This window comes from Spodoptera frugiperda, chromosome 16, assembly GCF_023101765.2.
Source record: "Spodoptera frugiperda isolate SF20-4 chromosome 16, AGI-APGP_CSIRO_Sfru_2.0, whole genome shotgun sequence".
NCBI classification, from domain to species: domain Eukaryota; kingdom Metazoa; phylum Arthropoda; class Insecta; order Lepidoptera; family Noctuidae; genus Spodoptera; species Spodoptera frugiperda.
The window spans coordinates 4,999,976-5,019,251 of NC_064227.1; the positions used below are offsets into that span (position 1 = coordinate 4,999,976).

Here is a 19,276-nt window from a genome sequence, read left to right on the forward strand (position 1 = left end):
TGACTAAGTGTGGAATTGTTACTTACAAATGGATGCGGGTAGTCAGAATCCATCATTGGATTGGACATATCGTCATCGACGAGGACATTTCCTCCTGGGGAGTACATGCTTAAGTCAGCTCCTGGTTGCATCAGCGCGTTCTGAATCACCGAAGTAGGAAGCCTGTGAATAAAAATAATGACACACCCATTACTTACAATTCCGAAACCAGAAATAGCCTAAAATTTCGTATTTTTTGGTCGTTTGTGTCCCTTGAATCAACAAGGCACTGTGTAATAGTGCTATGTCATGTGTAACACAGGAAAATACAGTAAATTTATATAATTATGTATGTGATGATATTCTTACTTCGTATATCAATTGAGGAGTATGACTCAGTTTTAGCAGCAATGTCATTCATCATGAGCTTGTGCTTGGAATAAATATGTGTGATTTCGTCGCTAACTATTTGAAGATGTACGTGATTAAGTGCATGTTACATTGACTTTAATTCGTTTATTTTATTGCGATTACTAGAAACCCTTCTGTTAACATTCTCATCATCTGTATTTGCTCCTTAAAATGTCTTAACTATACTTAAAAGTATAACAATGTTCATCCTATATAACTCCTTTTGTTACAATTTTGAAACAGTCTATTTGACTAAGATTATAACGAATATTTTTTTATTAAATACTTACCCAAAACTCATTTCTTGTTCCTTCCTCTCATGCTTCCTCTTATGGGTGAAGATCTGACTGCTGGAATGCAGCACATAGTTGCAATGGGGCCTGATGCAGTGGATATGGTTGCACGTCTTACTGAACCGACAGTCGCGGTACGGACAGGCTTCATTTTTCATATATTTCTTGAACCCATCTTTGGATAAGGCTTCGTCTTTGATGTGGTAGGTCTTGTGTTTCTCTGTAAATACATTGTTATTGGGTTTAGAATTGATATATATAATTATGGTAATGTCTAGTTATATTATTGTTGATGTAGTCAAGTTTCGAGCTATTGTCAGCATTCCAGTTATATTTTGTCGTTTCAAGATACGTGTTACTTTGTATAATATCCCGCTATTAATTTTGGAAAAGTCCAAATCAATATATGTACTACTATTTAAATGCCCTCTACTCACCCATATCAGCCTTATTCTTGAAGGTATAAGTGCATCCTGGTCTTCTGCAGTGGAAATGCGTGGTCCTTTGACCGGCGAAGACGCAATGAGGAGCAGCGCAGCTCTCAGTAGCCCTGAACCTTTGGAAACCTTCCTGAAGGATAGCAGAGTCTTTCCTGTGGTAATTGGCGTGCATTTGCACGTCTGAAGTTGATATGTATACCTGCAAATGAAGAAAACAATAGTTTATGAGCTGCTGTTAGTAAAAATGTTGACGTGGAATTCGTCTCTGCAAATTATAAGTTTTTTAGGGTTTAGAGGAAATAAAAGACTTGTCAGAGAGTCTTATGGTGTTGAAAACCTATTAATCTATGTGGATTGATCCAGATCTGATTATCTATGTTGATTGTTGTGTAAGAAATTAATACTTTCGCATTTTTTATTTTGAAACAAGTATATATATTATACAGTGCGATTTTGAGAATTTCATTGAATTTTCAATACATTTCTTTTTGCTCTGTTTTCTTCCTTTTTAACGAAGGTTTTATCTATCTTTTTTAGTTTATTTTTCTATCGAGTTTTTATATTCATACCAGTTATTTGATGCCGTGTACTCATTTGTTCCGCAAGTGTTAATCTATATGCTTCTTTATAACAATTTCTGAGTATCTGTAATTGGCTGGTGATTCGCTAATTATATAAGTTTCTGAGTAAATTTAAAAAAAATGTGTGGTCGATATCAAGGCGGAGTGACGCTTGAGTAGTCCTTTTAAATATGAATCTATGATGAGTTTAGACAAGTAATATAATTAATAAATGAACTTGTTTCTCATAAAGTGTTGGTAGAAGGAGCGAAAGAAGTTGTTTGCGTGTTTAAAATCAAGGAAGTTTTTCACTAAATTGAAGATACAAATACCGATGCTTAATTTTAGAAATTGTAAGTTTTTTTTATATATTTTATATTAAACAATTTCTTTATTCTACAAGATTTCATAAAGATGGATTATAAAAACCGGAGAATACAGAAAACAGAGTAAAACAAAGGATTGCTACGAAATTAGGTAAACGTTTACCAGACGCATCGATAGATGGCGTTGAATGTTCAACGTTCTTTCTATTAAAGTACGACTTGAATCTTTCTTTAATATTTTGCTATAGTTTTTGTTGTGATTTTAAATAAATTTAGTTTGGTATATGTCTGTTATTATGTAGTATCTATGGGGTCAATGACTGACAGAGTAGTATGCTTCCTGTCTTCAGTAAGATAGATTTTATCTGAAGGAAGGGCAGCATCCTGGCTTTGTGCTAATATCATCATTGGGATCACTGGTGCTTGTTCATGTTTTGTTTTCTTAGTGTAAATCAGAGCAATCTATACAATAAAATATACGAAATACCTACCATTTCAGAATAAATTACCGCAAATTTTAATAAAATACACGTCAAAATGAACATTTCCTTCATAATCACAATTAAACGGGGGAAATTTGAAAGATCCCAGATGTAAATGATGAAAATCAAGTTTTCACTGATGATAAAAACAATGTTGAACTTATATAACATGAGAACGACACGCCTTATACTCCCAAAGGGGTAGGCAGAGGTAGAGACAATGCTAAACTTTATAATATTAAAGCTATTAATGCTGTTGATGATAATTCTTACCTTATCGCAGCCATCTTGGATGCAGTGGTAGTGGGTTTGGCTACGGTTGTGAGGACAGTCGCTGAATCTCTCAGAACAGTCGTCCAGGGGAGAGTATCTCATGAAGCCATGGGCGAGGGATTCGTCACGTTTCTTGTGCCACTGTAGAAGAAAAAATATATTAATGTACGATTCTCATTTCAGGATACCATAAAAACTAAATGTTCTAATAAAAACCATTAAAGACAATTACAGTATTTAAATTTGATTATTGATTTATAGAGACTACCGGAAAAAATCTGTTATTGTTTTCTTTAGGACAGGCCAGTCGCCTATCAGCGTCATAGCCATCGATTTCAATTTCTGTCACTAGTATTATTTACATATAATCTTCAAATAATTACCTTGAAGTGTCTGATCATCTCCTCTTTCTTGCAGAACACCCTGGCAGTGCAGTCCATGCAGTGGAAATGCTCCCGGTAACCCAGGTCCTTGCAGTATGAGGAACCGCATTCTAGAGTTGAGCTGTACCTGTAGAACAAACCATTTCAATTAAAACCTTTTGCCTTAGACTCTTATCTTTATCAAACAAAACATCTTCACTTTTTACTCTTTATCCATTGACCTCTTCATCATTAGAATTCTTGTTACCAACCAACAGAGTATCGAAATCATACAAAACAACTTCAACAGTACAAAACTTATTAAAATCATTACACAAATTAATATCCATATGTATAGCTATTGGAGTAAAAAATCCATTCGTAGGTAACGTCATCATGACTTCTGATAACAATTTAATAACTTCAAATTGATCACGAAAAATATTCACGCTCCAAAGTATACAACAAAAAGTGACAGGTAAATTATATTTAGAATAATCAGTAGCAATACCTCTTAACGTATCTGGAGTAGTCGACTGTGGTCTGCAAAGAATTCTTCCGTGCCTGGTCCAAATGATTCAACGCCGAGAGCAGACCTACAAAAACGAAAAAACATGTTGATACAAACAAAAAACTATATTATGCTAATACACATCGAAACAATAATAACTAACGATACATTCATCCATTCCTTTTCCGTCAAACTTATTCTTTTGTTTGGAACAGCCAAATCACCTCCATGCATCATATCCAGCCGAACAATGTAGTGTTTTCATCATATTTTAAAACTAGCGAGTCTTTATGAACGGTTCCGTTCACGTTTGCGTTACATGCTTCATAGTTAGAAGTTTTTAGTTCAAAAACAACTTAAACGTCGGGCGGGTTGTGTAAGCGGCCCCTCCCCATATCAAGTTTTGGAGTATCAAATAAATTATTATGGTAATTAATCAATGTTTTCTCCTAGTCACTGTGGAGCGGCCCATTGTGAGTGATCGTTGACGCTTGCTCTATGTACACTGGTGCACGAAGCTCTTTTTGTATATCGATTTGTTTTTTAATAAGACGAAAGATCTTATCTTTTAAATAGAAACGAATGTGTGGAGCGAGAATCAAATGCTTGAGACGTTCAAGTTTTATTTAGGAAACCGAAGCGTTTCACATTGATTTTACGGTAAAATTGTTGTTATAATGCGATTGCATACCTAAGTGCAAATATTATATGAGTTCGATTAACGTCTCGGCAATTTATATTTTGTTACCATGTAATAAATGAGATTATTATTTGGAACTTTTCAAGTTATTTTTACATGTCGATCGAGTATTGATGGTACAAAAATGGTTTAATGAAATATATATTTTCATTAACTCTTTTCCTAACCACTTCTGCACTCATCATTACAAGACATACTCGTATGTATTGTATCGAATTCTCGCGTGTAAAGTTTTAAAGAGAATTAAACTCGAAACGATGCTATGTCGAAATACCGTCGCTTTTTTTTACAAAATCGTTTTTGAAAGACGAATTAATACCTATACTTATGTAGATTAGAGCTCACAACACAATGGCTGTTAACATGTAGCTAGATAATTTGTGTGTTACATAAGTCGTGCATGAATCGTGATTGTAATAACGGACAGGGTTTAGAGAGAGCAGGTTATTATTAATGAATGAGGGTACTTTGATCCGGAATTAGGGTTGACGATGATAGAAAAGATTTCGGAGACACTGATGATAAAAGCTTAGAAGGAAACATTAATAATGATGATGATTTAGGACTAATAGATGTTGAATCTACTTTCATTATTGATAATGTTCCAATAAAAGAAGTATGTGAATGTATAGCGCATGTTTTGACGTTTAAATATTTGTTGGTGTTCAGCCCTAGTTTTGGTTGTAACCGAGTTAATAGCTCACGACTTACCAGCGATAGTGCGAATATAGAAAAACAATTGTACATCGACAGTACTTCGTGTTTATTGCCTCTAATTTATGGAGATTATAGATAAGATTGGAACTGTTAACGAAAACAGTAAATTATAAGGCAGTTATTAAGAAAAAGAAAATGTGTAACAAACCACGAATAAGCAATAACAAAGTGGAGCAAACGTTCAAAGAAATAGAAATAAATATAGCAAATATTTCAATGCCAATGCACTAAATGATAAAGATATTAAAACTAGCTTAAACAGTTATGACCGGAGCAAAGTTTCAACAAACTAAATAAGTTATAAAGACTATTAAAGTCTATAAAAAAGTAGCATCCCGTTATGAAGATTTTATGCAAATTAATTGGCTTCAATATAAAAACGATCCATTTGATACTTCATGTTACAACTAGGTCTTATAGTAACAGTAATGCTTAAAGCAAACCTACCATTACATTTTCGAAACGATACCATAATTTACATTTTAGGGAGTGGTACTCGCCATACTCCTAATTAAAATGCCCATATAAACATCATATCGATGGAATATTAAATATATACGTGGCGCCTTAAAATTTCAAATTCCGATGGAAATCAAAAAGACAATGGGTGTTCGAATCAGATAAGTACCGACACAATAAACATCCATAATACGATGGTAGGTTTTTTAGGAAATTTCGTAAGATATTGTGCCGGTTCATTCAGGCGAAACAATGGCTCCTCATAATGTCCTACATAATGGGTTTTTGAACTCGCTCAACGGAACCACGAGTGATCGAAAGTTCTTAGTACTGGGATTTATGATTCCAAGGAAATTGGGTGGGGACTTCCTTTTGAATTGATTGTCGTTGACAACTGAATGATACGGAGGGCATTGTAGTTGATCATAGGTAAGTGGAAGATGATTGTACACAGAAAATAAGCACAGAATTCAATATAGTTAATAGTACATCCAGTTCATTGCATAGCTAAGCCAAGATACCTAAAACTGATTAGCTCCAGTCTAGCTCCACTTTTTTACCAGATCAGGATGTAAAATAAACAGACAAAGTGGATACAAGTGTACATAATGACTATACGGATCAACGGGCGACTACAGAAATAATCATGACTATACGTACGAAAAAAACAACAAAAACCAAAGAACTGAATGTTGGCAAAAAATAAAAGAACGAAATCGATATAATTCACACGTTTCTAGAGTTCCGACGGATAAGAGAAATACTGCTCGATTTATCTTTTTGAAACTATTAAAGTAATTTGCATTGGTCATTTTTGAAGCCGATACCATTCAGTAGGAGCCTTTTATAGAACTTTTCCAGATAAGCTGTCTATTTCTCCACGCGAGCTAGCCATGATGGATGTAGTCTGACGCCCTCAGTAAATATCATTTTTTACTCACAACACACAAACGATTATTGTATACGTTTCGGCAAAAAATGAAACAGAATGTTCTGTACGTGAGTGCACTCAATAATTTTTAAATTTCCTGAGACAGCTGTGACCCAAGCATGCCTGGGAATCCACATATAATCCCTCTCTGGCATTTAGTTAAGTGGAAAACGAATAAATGTCAGTTGGTACTGTTCAGTGTTCAGTTTCGGTCACCGTTTACAGTTCTATGACTAATTGAAATTAAAATGTCACTTAAGATTTAGATAAACGGATTTGTGTGGCCGATTTTAGATTGTTCTTCAAAGAATGTCCGACGAAAAATGTGTCAGATCAATCAAATATGGAGTTTAGAAGTTCCTAGAATTACTTAACAGTTTTAAGATTAAAAGCTTTTGTTTTTCCTAGTCACTTAATGTTTAAATTAACTGTCAATTATGTTCTGTCTACATTTTTTGCTGCACTACCGTTAGCTACTTGTGTATTAAGTAGAACGATTTATAATAATACCTTTTGAATATTGTAATCAATCTACTTGCAAAACAACTTTTCCTTCAATATCGATCACCAATCATTTTATACAAATTAACAACGGTTACTTTCAAAACGCATTTGATATCTCTCATTAATTATTCCATTGTCTTCACATCGACAATCAGATCATCGTGCAAGAGTTCAATAACTGCATCAATTTCTTGCATCAGTACCCGTCTTCCATCTAAATTGACATTTACTCTCTGCAAGTATGTCTAAAATGTAAATGCGGTTACTACACACACCAATTCACGTGTGTTCGCAACTATTTATCGTCCCATAATAACTGCCAAGCAATACTCAACTTTATTACGACCGTGTAAGGAAAAACTGGATTTATTCAACAGCAAATTCAAAACATCTTTGGGAATACGTGTCCAGCATAACCTGATATGTAATGTTGATTACTTTATTAATGTTTTTATTGAAACGAGAGATCAAGTTAGGTTGGGTGGTGTGGTCAATGTGATAGTACATTTAAGTGAGGCTGTATCGTATAGGAGGTAATGAGGCGGGGCGATGGGTGTACGTACGGACAAAGATCTGACTATTGACATACACGAGATCATCTATATATAAGTATCTACTTAGAATTCTTAAGCTTATTAACAAGTTATGATGTCGAAGACTTGTTTTGTGACTTAAAATATTAACGAAGACAAAAACAGAATATGAAATGCTTATGTATCAAATACTCAATAGAGCGTATTATTGAATACATTACACATATGGAAGTTCTCGCGTATCTAATTGAATAAAAATATGAATCTCTCATCCCAATTTGTACAGAAACGAGATGAATCATATCATTCCTTGGAGCGTTACGTCAATTGATGGCCAATTTAAGTATACAGCTGGTTTCATTGTCTGTAACCAACTTCGAACTTTATGTCCAGGAATTATGATTGTAAATTGGGTGTGAACATTTTATAAGGATGTTTCAACACATTTGTCATGTCCCAAGTACTTTTTATTACAATATTTCGGTGCGCGATGTACAGATAAGGGGCCGTGGTGTCTAGTTTTATTTTTCCAAGGATCCGTTCCCATTGTTGGCGTTAGAATTTAAAATATTTCCAACGTTTTCCTGTATCGACAATAATACGTTTTTTACAAGATATTCTTATTGTTCTGTATCTTCAAATCTTTTTGTATAACCAAATATATTATTGTGGTACGATTTTAGCTTTACATATTTGAAAAAGTAACATTTTCCTCAATCTGAAGATAGAACAAAAAATTTGGGGCTTCCCAAGGCACGGTTCTTGGTCCAACGCCTAATCTGTAGTAATGTCAAGTTGTCAATCAAAGAACTAATGATAACAGTAAAATCTGTAACTCGATCTTAGAACCGTCCTATTAAGTCCATCAGTTACGTTATAATTGCCGTGCATTGTGTACAGTGTAGTTAATTGTCCATATTAAACTTAGTAATGATCATTAATTACTTGCCAATATGATTTCAGACGTTTACACGGGCAGGCGCTCGTAAACTTTAGTCGGCGGATGAAAGAGCCGAGATAATTATGAACGTACGCATGCGTAGATCAAATCGGGATCCATCGATCGATAAGGGATCTAGATATGTTGCGCCGGCGATCACTTGTTCCTATTGCGTTTGTTGATGGCAATTTTATGTGCAATGTAACGCCCGATGACGTACGCATTCTGTTACACGTTGCCGTGTTTGTAGTTAGCTACGGTGATGATATTCATTATCTTTTATTAAATCTTCGTACGAATTGTGTACCTGACGTGTAATCATGTTCAGTGTCATTACACAATACTTCCATGTGTGGTGTGAATCATAATTATCATTAAATTGAACTTTAGCGTCCACTGTTAATTTTATTCTCATCATCACATTTTTTATTGATTTAAATGCTTTTGTGTTTTCCGATATTATTATCGATTTATTGATATTTATTATGTGATGAACGGCTAATGCAATTTCCATGTCGATAGAAAGAGATTCGCGATCAAACACCATACGATTGGGTCGTAGATCTTCGTCTTTGTTCGGCCATCTCCGTCGTCCGGCGCACGCGCTGATTGGAGTAAATGATTCCGCATGATCTTGTTTTGTTTTATTCTGTTTACTCTGTCTTGCTTGATGGTTTACGGGTTTTGTTTTTAGTTTTGTACGGCGACCAGTCAATTAGAGCGTACATTTTTGTTTTAAAGAAAGTATTGATTTAGAATTTGGTTCTGTATGTATAATGAGACTCTATATGAAAGAAAATAAATTTCCAAGAATTCTATACCATGGGAAAGCTAATAAAACCTAGATCTAGAATGCACAGGAAGACTAACACAGGAGCTAGCAACATTATAAATCATTAATAAAGAAGGAAACGAAAATAATAAAACGTAGTCGCATGCGCATAATGCCAAGTGCACGTTCAATTTTCTCAATACCTGACTGGTCTAAACTGCGGGGCGTGGTTTACAATACAAAATAGGTAATTGGCTTGCAAATCGAATATTTTTGTGTTGCTAAATGTCACGAGCTATGTGGTCACACGATATTTAAAGATAAGCATGTCATTCATGGGGAAATAGATGTGGATGAGAATGGATGAGTGTGGATGATCATTCACACTTGTGAATTCCAAACGTTTGTTGCAATTTTGTAGGAAATAATACTTTTGCTTTGTCGTTTATATTGTTTTTGTCGTTCAGTTAGTGTACTGGAATGCGGATCCACACGAGACACAATGTGTTTTCTATTATTGTCTTATATTTCATACGAGAGGTAAAACTATAAAACTTAACGATAATACACTTACAAAACATGGCTGAAATCCAACAAAACAAACAGATAAAACTACTGATGAAGCTAAAAAAGAGATAGACTTGGATTAAACCAATGACCAACGCCCGTTCATTACATGGAACACTAGCTACACTTATAAGTACAGAAAGAAACAATTACGTGTCCACAAGGTGGGCTACCTCAGTACATGAGCAGCCACTAATTGAAGATAAAAAAGAAATTAAAGACTTTGAACACAAAGACACATCTTGATGGATAGATGAGCGCCAAGCTCCGACGTCGCGGATCGATTATGTGGATTAATGCAGCGATAATCGATACTTTTTGCTCGTATACCGAATCGATTCTTTTTGTTCGAGAGCAGGTGATATCGACTCCAAGGAGGTACCACTCGAATGTATTATCTTTAGTTTATGGATCTCATTATCGATTTAAAATATCAAGATTGTAATAAATCTTTTGGAAATTTTGTTCGGATTTCTTCTTTTGGGCTTACAAACTGAAGTTTGTGTTGGTTCAAAGATCAGCTTTTTGAATATCATATTTACTTGGTATCGGAGAAACAGTATCATAACTAACGCATATTTAAGACTTTAAACTGGCATATCTGGAAGTTATTGGGGCAGTAGCATGGACAGCACATGCAGCATTGGACGTCATGTGGCTGATATAATGTTGCTAAAGAAAGTCTACCATTACTGACTGACTAACCGATAACATACATATACATGCATCCAACACTAAAGTTCGTAGAAACAATGAAAGTTAAATTTGGAAATCTAGGAGAAACCTCAACATTTTCCGAAATTCTCAAGGACTCGATAAATGCAAGAGATAATATTTAAATTATATATCTAAAAGTAGCAAACGAAATAAACGTTGACGAATGCATTAAGGACGATTAGTTGAAGAAGCTTTTCATGCCAAAACACACTGCGGATGACAACTTATGTGCTATAAATTATTCGCTGAATTACGAAAATCTGTAACCACTGCTATTAAATATGACATTATATGTCCAATGTGATTCATACACGCGTTTAACTCGATGCAAGTCTATTCGAAATGGTTATATTACTCTATGATAGGACGGTGATATTCTGATGATGCCCATGTGTGCTGGTATTAGGAATGTTGATCTACCTGATTGGATAAGTGATCGGAAGCGTGAATACAGAGCTAAGGATGTAAAATTTGAATCCGAAGACCGAAATATGAAAACCATTTTTGTACTAGATACTCTTATAGTAATGGTAGATGGTATAGAATCTAAATCAATATTCCACAATAAAAGCTCAACAAATTCAATTGATAAATAAAAGAAACAAAAATGATTCATAAACATCAAAAGCCATTCTCAGAATGATTCCAGAATACATGAAATGGTGCCTTCAAGTGTGCACAGGATGGTCGGACAAAATAAATAGACAACGCAAACCGAAGATCTTGTAAGGTAAAGGTACCTTTTACCTTTTATAACATAAAAACGAGCACTAAGGCTCTGCCGGGTCATATTATAATGCATTATAATTTTATACAAAGATACAAACTGCAAGACTCGAATGAATATGCAAAAGCGAGCATGCATGTAGTACGATTGAGTTATTGTAATCACGTCCCAGTGTGCGTAGGGATGTGCGTCTGAACGCAGTTAAAGTTGCGCCGGTGTGCGTAAACGTCCGTGTCTGTGTGCGGCGCACACGCATCCGAAGAAATGCATATTTTATGACGTCTACTCACATTCTGTGCGGTGCCACAAAGAAATTATACGCGCATTAAATCCGTGGAGGTGTGATTTTTTTTTGTTCGTACTTTTTTTTTCTGTTCGTGACCTTTACGAGAGTTTTAGATAGGTTTTTATTTAAGGATGCTGCGAATAATGCGAGCGAGATGCGTTATATTCGAAAGTTCTGACTGAAATACTGAATGGGGGGTGGAAGACCAAAAATTTGTATTGTATCTTTTTTCAATCACACGAAAGTTTTGTATCCAATGATTTCCTCGATAACTTTATTCGTCTAAACAGTTCCTCAGTGACAGGACAATGTGAGTATCGCATCGAAAACTCGCAACAATAGGTATTATGACTTGAAATGACAATGCCACATAAATACTTACAGGTTGAGATTAGCAATCTCATGGCTATTGAACTCTTAGTGAATTTATATTAGATGCAAATTGTTTTCATTGAGTAAAATCTAAAAAAAATTCACTAATTTTGGACTTGTGACTAGAGATTATCTTTTCATCCGAATCATAACTTAACTAAAAGACAGTTAAGACGTCCATCTTAATTTCTGATAATCTTAGTTCCAATATTTTTAGCCGTGTCGACTCCATGACTCCTGTTCCAGGGAGGATACGCGATCGAGCGTCTATGTTAATTACCGAAGACTGCTAGCACACATGTGCCGCTCAATGGATGCTCTGTCCTGTGCCCAGCAGCTCCATAGCGGAAGGATTCACTTCCTTTCCATGCTGATCGAGAGATTTAGACGTTTATAATCTCTAGGAGGAAATGTATTATTTACATTTAGTTTTTCACCAGTATGTTATCATCTGGTAGTCACTAGAGAAGATGGCTTACAAAGAGAGAGAGAGAGAAAGAGAGAGGGAGAAAGAGAGGTATAGTCCAGCTATGGTTATCAGTCCACAGCTATAAAGACTAAAGAGGTTATCAATCCTGAGATTCTGGCTAAAGAGGATTGATATCCTCTTTAGTCTTGTGTAATAAATGCTAATCTGTTATTATAAGCTAAATAGTTTCATAATCCATTGCATAATTGAGGGTTAATAACTCGGAAAAATTCAATTATACTTAGCTTTGCATTTATACTAAATAGTGTACTCTCGACAGTTGCAATTAAGAATAAAACAGAATCGAAATATTAATATTTCATCGACAAATAAACATTTAATTTGTATCTTCAAATGAATTACAAATTACTAAACAAGTTCATAAATAAATGAATAATAAAATGTTGAAAGCTATCGGATACAATTAACAAAATCATATAAAATGTAGCTTGGCTATGTTTTAATTGGAAGATAAGTAAAATCCGTTGGCTACTTCAGTACCCTTAGTACGAGTTTGCTTTACGATGAACGAAAACGAATCGAGACCGCGTCTGGGGCTCTGATTGGCCGGCGCGAATAAACCAACCAATCAGAGCGCCGAACGCGGTCTCGTTTTGTTTTTGTTCATCGTAAAGCAAACTCGTACTAAGGGTATTGGTTTTAATTTCCAACTCTTACGGAATGAGACTATAACTGCACTATCTAATAACTATAACTTTCCAAATTAAAACCATAAATTAATAAATCTCTACACATAGTAAAACGCAGGAAATAATCTAAACACATCACGGGATAAACTGTTCATTATAATTATCAAGACAGTCACCCGATTTTTAATGTTTCAAACCGATTTCCGCAAAACTAGAATCCGATACCCGATTGCGAATCGATAAAAAAATCGGTCTAATATCAAACAACGCTTCCGGCTGCGGAACACCAATAAAATTAATAATTAACAAGTTTTATAACTAGTTTTGTCAAATTAAACGATTATTTTTTATTTATAATCCAATAATACGAATTGTCTTGTATTGTGAATGTATAGAAATTATTTCAATCGAAATCTAATTTAAGAGTACAACAACCTAATCGATTAGAATGGATTAATTGATCGGGTACAATCGGTTCGGTCCGATCTCTAAATTAGAACATACGTAGTAATCGTACATTTTTATTTAGACCGGTTAAGTGCGAGTTGGTTCTAAAGAAGTGGTTCCGTATATTAAGCAGGTATTTATAAATGTTTAATGGCTTCATTACAGCAAAACATGGATGTATCCTGGAGGGTTGGTTAATTGTTGTAATGTAGTTTTCTTTTTAATAATCAACAGTGTAAGCTCTAGATGTTCTACAATGTTAACCAATGATAAAGACAAGACTTATGAGTCGTTTTTATCAGCAACCGACGCCATTTTTTGTTGTAATTTTTCTCATACATTTATGTAGAAGGCGTCATTAAGAAATGTTACAAGAGAACTTTGTTTGAATCGCGGGGAATATTGCACCCACGGTATTTGAGCAAAAAGTATAAATCTAGCTTTTAAAATGTATTATTAAAGATTTTTTTGTGCCAAAATCTCTGCATGACATTAAGATTTAACTCTTTTATGATATTCTAAAGCGAATTAATAACACATTCAACAAAAAATTGAACGAGACGAAACATTTTAATCAACAGCACCAATTCTAAGACTCCGGAACCCAAAAAACAATGAACAATCGACAAATAATCGGATAAAAAAGTAATAAATATCCATGAACATAGATATAAACTAGAGAAACACACGAACAGAACTCTTTAATTATTGTAATTAACAAATTTTTGTATAAATTATAACTCTATCGCCTCAGGAACACCTCGACTAACGCAATTTGTTTAGAATAAGACATAAGATATAAATCCTACGTGTTAAAAAGAGAAGGTAGATAACCGATATGAAATAATCGGTGATTCTAATCGGACAATCGGTTGTCACTTTCCGATAATTTATTTTATTGGATCCGTGATATTAATGAGAGTAATTTTGATGCGAAAGTGCTTTTTGTTGTTCTGTTCGATGCGAATTTTGTGAACAATTCTTAACGTCTATATATTTCGAAATGGTGTAAGCAGAGCTGTTCCTATATTAGAACAACTTTCCACCAGTAGATAGGTAAGGAATATTTTTGAGCAAGCGAGATTTTTTGACACTGTCTGACTCAGCGACTGAGCTTCAACCCTCAACTTCGCCAGCCTATCTGCACAGCCAATGAGTGATATTTTAATTCTTCATTTATGTTAATGCATGATTACAAATGTTCGCCGATGTGCCAAGGCATAATTTCATATGAATTGTCATTGAATTTATTCTCAAGACACTCCGAAGGTCTGAAATGGTAATGAAGTGGTGTAATGACTGAATTACTGACTAATCATATGTATGAGTGTGATAGGACGTATGGAAATAAAAAAGTCCTGTCTGGATGGGTGTAGACAACTAAACAGATGACACTAGACCTCACCTATTGCATAAAGTACGTGCCTAACTATTAAAAAAGTATAATGTGATTTGCAATTTCAATGATGAGAGGCTCTGGTCAAATGCTGAGAAGGAGTTTAGGATTGGAGTCTGGGTATAAACAGTATAATCACTCTTAGAGACAGAACAATTTGTGGATCATATAAGTAATGGTTTTGTTGGAAATCGAAACCATAACACGTTATGCAGTAGCCGGTAGCTTAGTCACATTGGCAACTAGGAACCATGCAGGTTTTTTAATATTATAAGAGAGTGTCAGACTCTTTCTAACTCATAAAACCACCCCGTTCATAATAGCATAAACATCTAACTGCCTATTGCGAAATTTACAGGGCGTAATATTATACATAAATATAGAGTAACATATATAAAATTATACTTATCACATTTCACACAAATAAATCGCTTAATCCAAACAATATAAATAAATGACAAAAGAGCTAAGTACTTAGAATAGTGACCCGTTTAGATTATGTCGCAATCGCAAGCGACTAGAATTGTCGCACGACAATCAGTGCGACACACCGGACGCACTGAAACCAAACTATTACACGTAAATGGGAAACGGTGTTTGTCTATTAGTGTTGTCCCCTCGTGTGTACGGGATAGTTGGGACTAATGGAAATATGGATTTTTATGTATCTAGTGAATTTTTTAGAAAATATCCATACTAATATTATAAAGCTGAAGAGTTTGTTTGTTTGTTTGAACGCGCTAATCTCCAGAACTACTGATCCGATTTGAATAATTCTTTTTGTGTTGAATAGTCCATTTATCGAGGAAGGCTATAGGCTATAAAACATCACGCTATGACCAATAGGAGCCGAGCAGAGCGGGTGAAACCGCACGGAAGTAGCTATTTCTTATAAACAATAAAGAAAAGTGTTGACTGCACGGTTGGCGCGGTGGCTGGGCAACTAGCTGCCGCGCAACGTGTAGCGGGGTCGATTCCCGCACGGATCAAATCTTTGTGTGATCCACAAATTGTTGTTCCGGGTCTGGGTGTCATGTGTATGTGAACTTGTATGTTTGTAAACGCACCCACGACACAGGAGAAAATCCTAATCTGGGACAATTGATGCTATTTTTCCAGGTCTAGGTTAAAGGATGATAATTGCAAGATTAATGGCAGACGAAGAGTTGAAGATCGAGCCCAGTGGAATGGTATCAGATCCATGCCTTGTGTCCAGATGGAAATGGGATGATTGTTGACAATGATGCTCATGAAAGTTGTGGATGGGTTTTTCTTTTGTCGTTTTCTTTATTATTTATACGATTTGGTGTTTAGTTTTAATAGATAAAGTTGTTGTATTGCCTTTTTGTCTTCGATTTTGACTATTCATTAGCTGGCAGTTGGTTACTGCAACATATTATGACCTCAAACCTTAACAATGCTTTGTCAATCCTAGAGATAAGATACTAGGTACATCTTAGTACATTTTTGTCAAATACCTTAAACAACACACCACAAACGCCCTCTAAATTTTCCCATCAACTAGTTAACTAAAAATAGGCATAAACACGTACGTAGTAGAGTCTATTAACGTCACCCCAAGCTCCCTGCGCTTGCGCACTCAATTGAGTGAATTCGCCTCTATTGAGCAGATTACGCCGAGGTTTGTACAATTACGGAGGGGAAACGGGGGAACTAGGGACCAATTGTGTTATACCTAAATATTGGTTGGAATTCTCTAGATACTATGGTGGTGGTGGGGATTTCTGGTATCTTAGGTTTATGTATAAGGCTTTTTTTCTGGAAAATAAATAAGTAATGTTATATTGTGTGAGGAATAGAGAATGATATTTAAAGATGATGTGGCGCTAGTATCGAATTAGAGACATTTTTTTATGGTATAAGCCGGTAAAGGAGTAGACGGATCACCTGATGGTAAGCAATCGCCACCACCCATGAATATCCGAAACGTTGGGGGTTAGGAATTTAAGGGTTGTTTGGAAATCGGGGATTGAAAAATGAATAAATAAACGGTTTCTATCGTTGCTTATTAACTTTTTAGTACGAATTTTGAGTTCTGACATAATTAACGTCACACTGATTTGTAAAAAGAGAATATCCTTTTTGAAAACCTACATAGACACATAACACCTCGTCTACACACGTCTACCAATCACTTCCAAAATAAGAGGTATGATATTACGTTTTATTTTTAGAAATCCCAAAAAACATTGGGGGCCTGTTGAAAGCTATAAATAATTGTGAAAAACAATGTAAATTAAATGATTACAGAGAGCGCCTACGACCGGCATTATATCATTACTGATGCTTAGAGAAACATTATACTCAATCATTCTAGTTTGGGGCTAAGCAGGAGACACCTGGCTGTTGGACTTTGGACTTTTTGTAAGATAATGTTTAGGTTTAGATTAGTTTGTTTGATCTAGATTTGATAAGGATTCTTTGAAGTGCTTCTATTCTTTGGCTGTTTTAATTGATTTTATTTTAGGGTTGTGGGAGAGCCATGCTATGGCACGAATGGGCAGGCTCGACCAGAGTGATACCACGGCCTCACAGTGAGTGAGGTTACCTAATCTTCCTAATCTTCCCAATCCCCGATTCCCCAACAACCCTTAAATTCGCTTAACATCAGGTGATCGGTCTGCTAGTTTACCGATTGGCATTTGTTTTTAAACTATCTATAATACATGAATGTCAATAAAGTCGATATTACCTCGACAATAAGAACAGAACAATAAAATGCCGTACGCATTATAAATCTGTGTACTGCTTTAGCGAAAACAGTGGTTATGTTGTATCATTAAACTATAATTAATGATGTTTCGTTACTTGAATATTTTATCGACTCAAAACGCCTAAAGCACACACGTTCGTACTCAAATAAGTAATAAATAGACAAATTTCACGTACTTTCTACTTACAAAACTTTACTTAATGACAGTTCGGTGTACTTTGTAAACAAATATTTGTGTGAAATCGTTAATTAAAAACGAGAAAATAACCGAAAGAGCGATTGTACTTAGAATAAATTAGTGTTGTGTCATTTTTCACGCAAGTGTGTAAGAATGTGGGAATTTTTTAGTAACTATAGTTAGTACATCGAGTTAGTTCCCGATATTTGTAAACGCATATGATTATCGACACCGTTCAAGTATTTGTTTACACTTATAATGAGGTTTTTTTAAAGAAATTGAGTGAGAATACTAACTATTGGGTTGTGAGTCGACAAAATGTAATATTGTGTGTTCTTTGGCGGTAAACAAGACGTTCTATAGATGTCTGATAATTTATTCAAGTTTTAAACAGTTTTGAGTGGATTTGGGACTGTTTTTTATAATGTTTTTGGTTATAAATCAAGTAGTGATGCGTTGTGATGTCTAGTGCTATGACCCCTTGATTAAATAGGTATAATGTTACGTCATTTTAGTAGCTAATTTAAATTAAACGGTGCAGTAGTGTTACTGGTTTTGGTTGCATTGATATTTTAGTTTTAAAATCTAATGAAATCGATTCACAGTCAGGTTAAGATTCTGTTTGCGATTTTCGTTAGTTTGCCACAGTTTGTATTCAAGTAATCATGGTTTCCAATGCTTCTTTAAAATCAAGGCGATATTTTCTAATCTTGTATAGAGCATGAAACACTCTGAAGTTCATTTAAAAAGATTGAAATTTCACAATGAACCATATCTTACCTGAATTTTCAACTTTATCATCTTAATACTAAAGTCACAAATCAATTGCTTGATATCTTCACAATTTAGAATACCTAGGCATCCTAGTCTACACTTCATAGTGTCTAAGAAGGCACACTACTGACACGCCACCTGTCATTGGAGGCACGAACTAACCGCGCTCTAGGAATACATTATCAGGCTAACACTAGGATATCGTCCAGTCATTACGCCTATTGTTTATTCAGCCATAGCGATACAGGTGTGGTTGTTAGGTCTTTAGGCTTATTGTATGTTCTAGGTTATAGATTTTAGGTTGACTTAGTGTATTAGTACTTTAGTCAGAACTTAGGCTAAACCATCAATGAAAATAAATACAGTCCGATAGGTGATATAGTGTGGCTTTATGAAGCAAAGCTCTCTAAATCATATTATCACACATTATATGATTATACGTATAAAAGCATTTTTTATATTTGTTTCTTTGCCCGTGAATCACGTTGAAACTACTGAACGAATTTCGATGAAATTTGGTATACAGACAGGGTATGAGCTGATTTGGGTGATAGGATACTTTTTATACTACGGAAACGTGTCCAAAGCCGCTAGTATTACATATAACCTCTATTTACTCCTATATAGAAAGATAATATAGGTATATAATATAGTTTATGTAAAGTTACAGTGTAACCTAGTTCACATTTTAGTTGCAACGTTCAAATTCTGAAACCTGCATCCTAATTGTTACTAATGCATTTCAGTGACATTTAGCGAACTAGGA

At 34.9% G+C, this 19,276-nt stretch overlaps 1 protein-coding gene across 10 annotated transcripts in view; it reads right to left on the bottom strand.

The window, feature by feature from the left end:
- LOC118280644 (uncharacterized) overlaps positions 1 to 19,276 on the bottom strand; it is an 86,210-nt gene that overhangs the window by 8,553 nt on the left and 58,381 nt on the right. For all 10 annotated transcript variants that reach the window (XM_050699645.1, XM_035600918.2, XM_050699646.1 and 7 more), the window contains 6 exons: positions 3,638 to 3,722; positions 3,148 to 3,274; positions 2,765 to 2,905; positions 1,121 to 1,322; positions 681 to 903; positions 27 to 162 (listed from right to left, as the gene is read on the bottom strand). In XM_050699645.1, the coding sequence (XP_050555602.1) occupies positions 27 to 162; positions 681 to 903; positions 1,121 to 1,322; positions 2,765 to 2,905; positions 3,148 to 3,274; positions 3,638 to 3,722 (914 nt within the window). The remainder of the gene's footprint in view (positions 1 to 26; positions 163 to 680; positions 904 to 1,120; positions 1,323 to 2,764; positions 2,906 to 3,147; positions 3,275 to 3,637; positions 3,723 to 19,276) is intronic.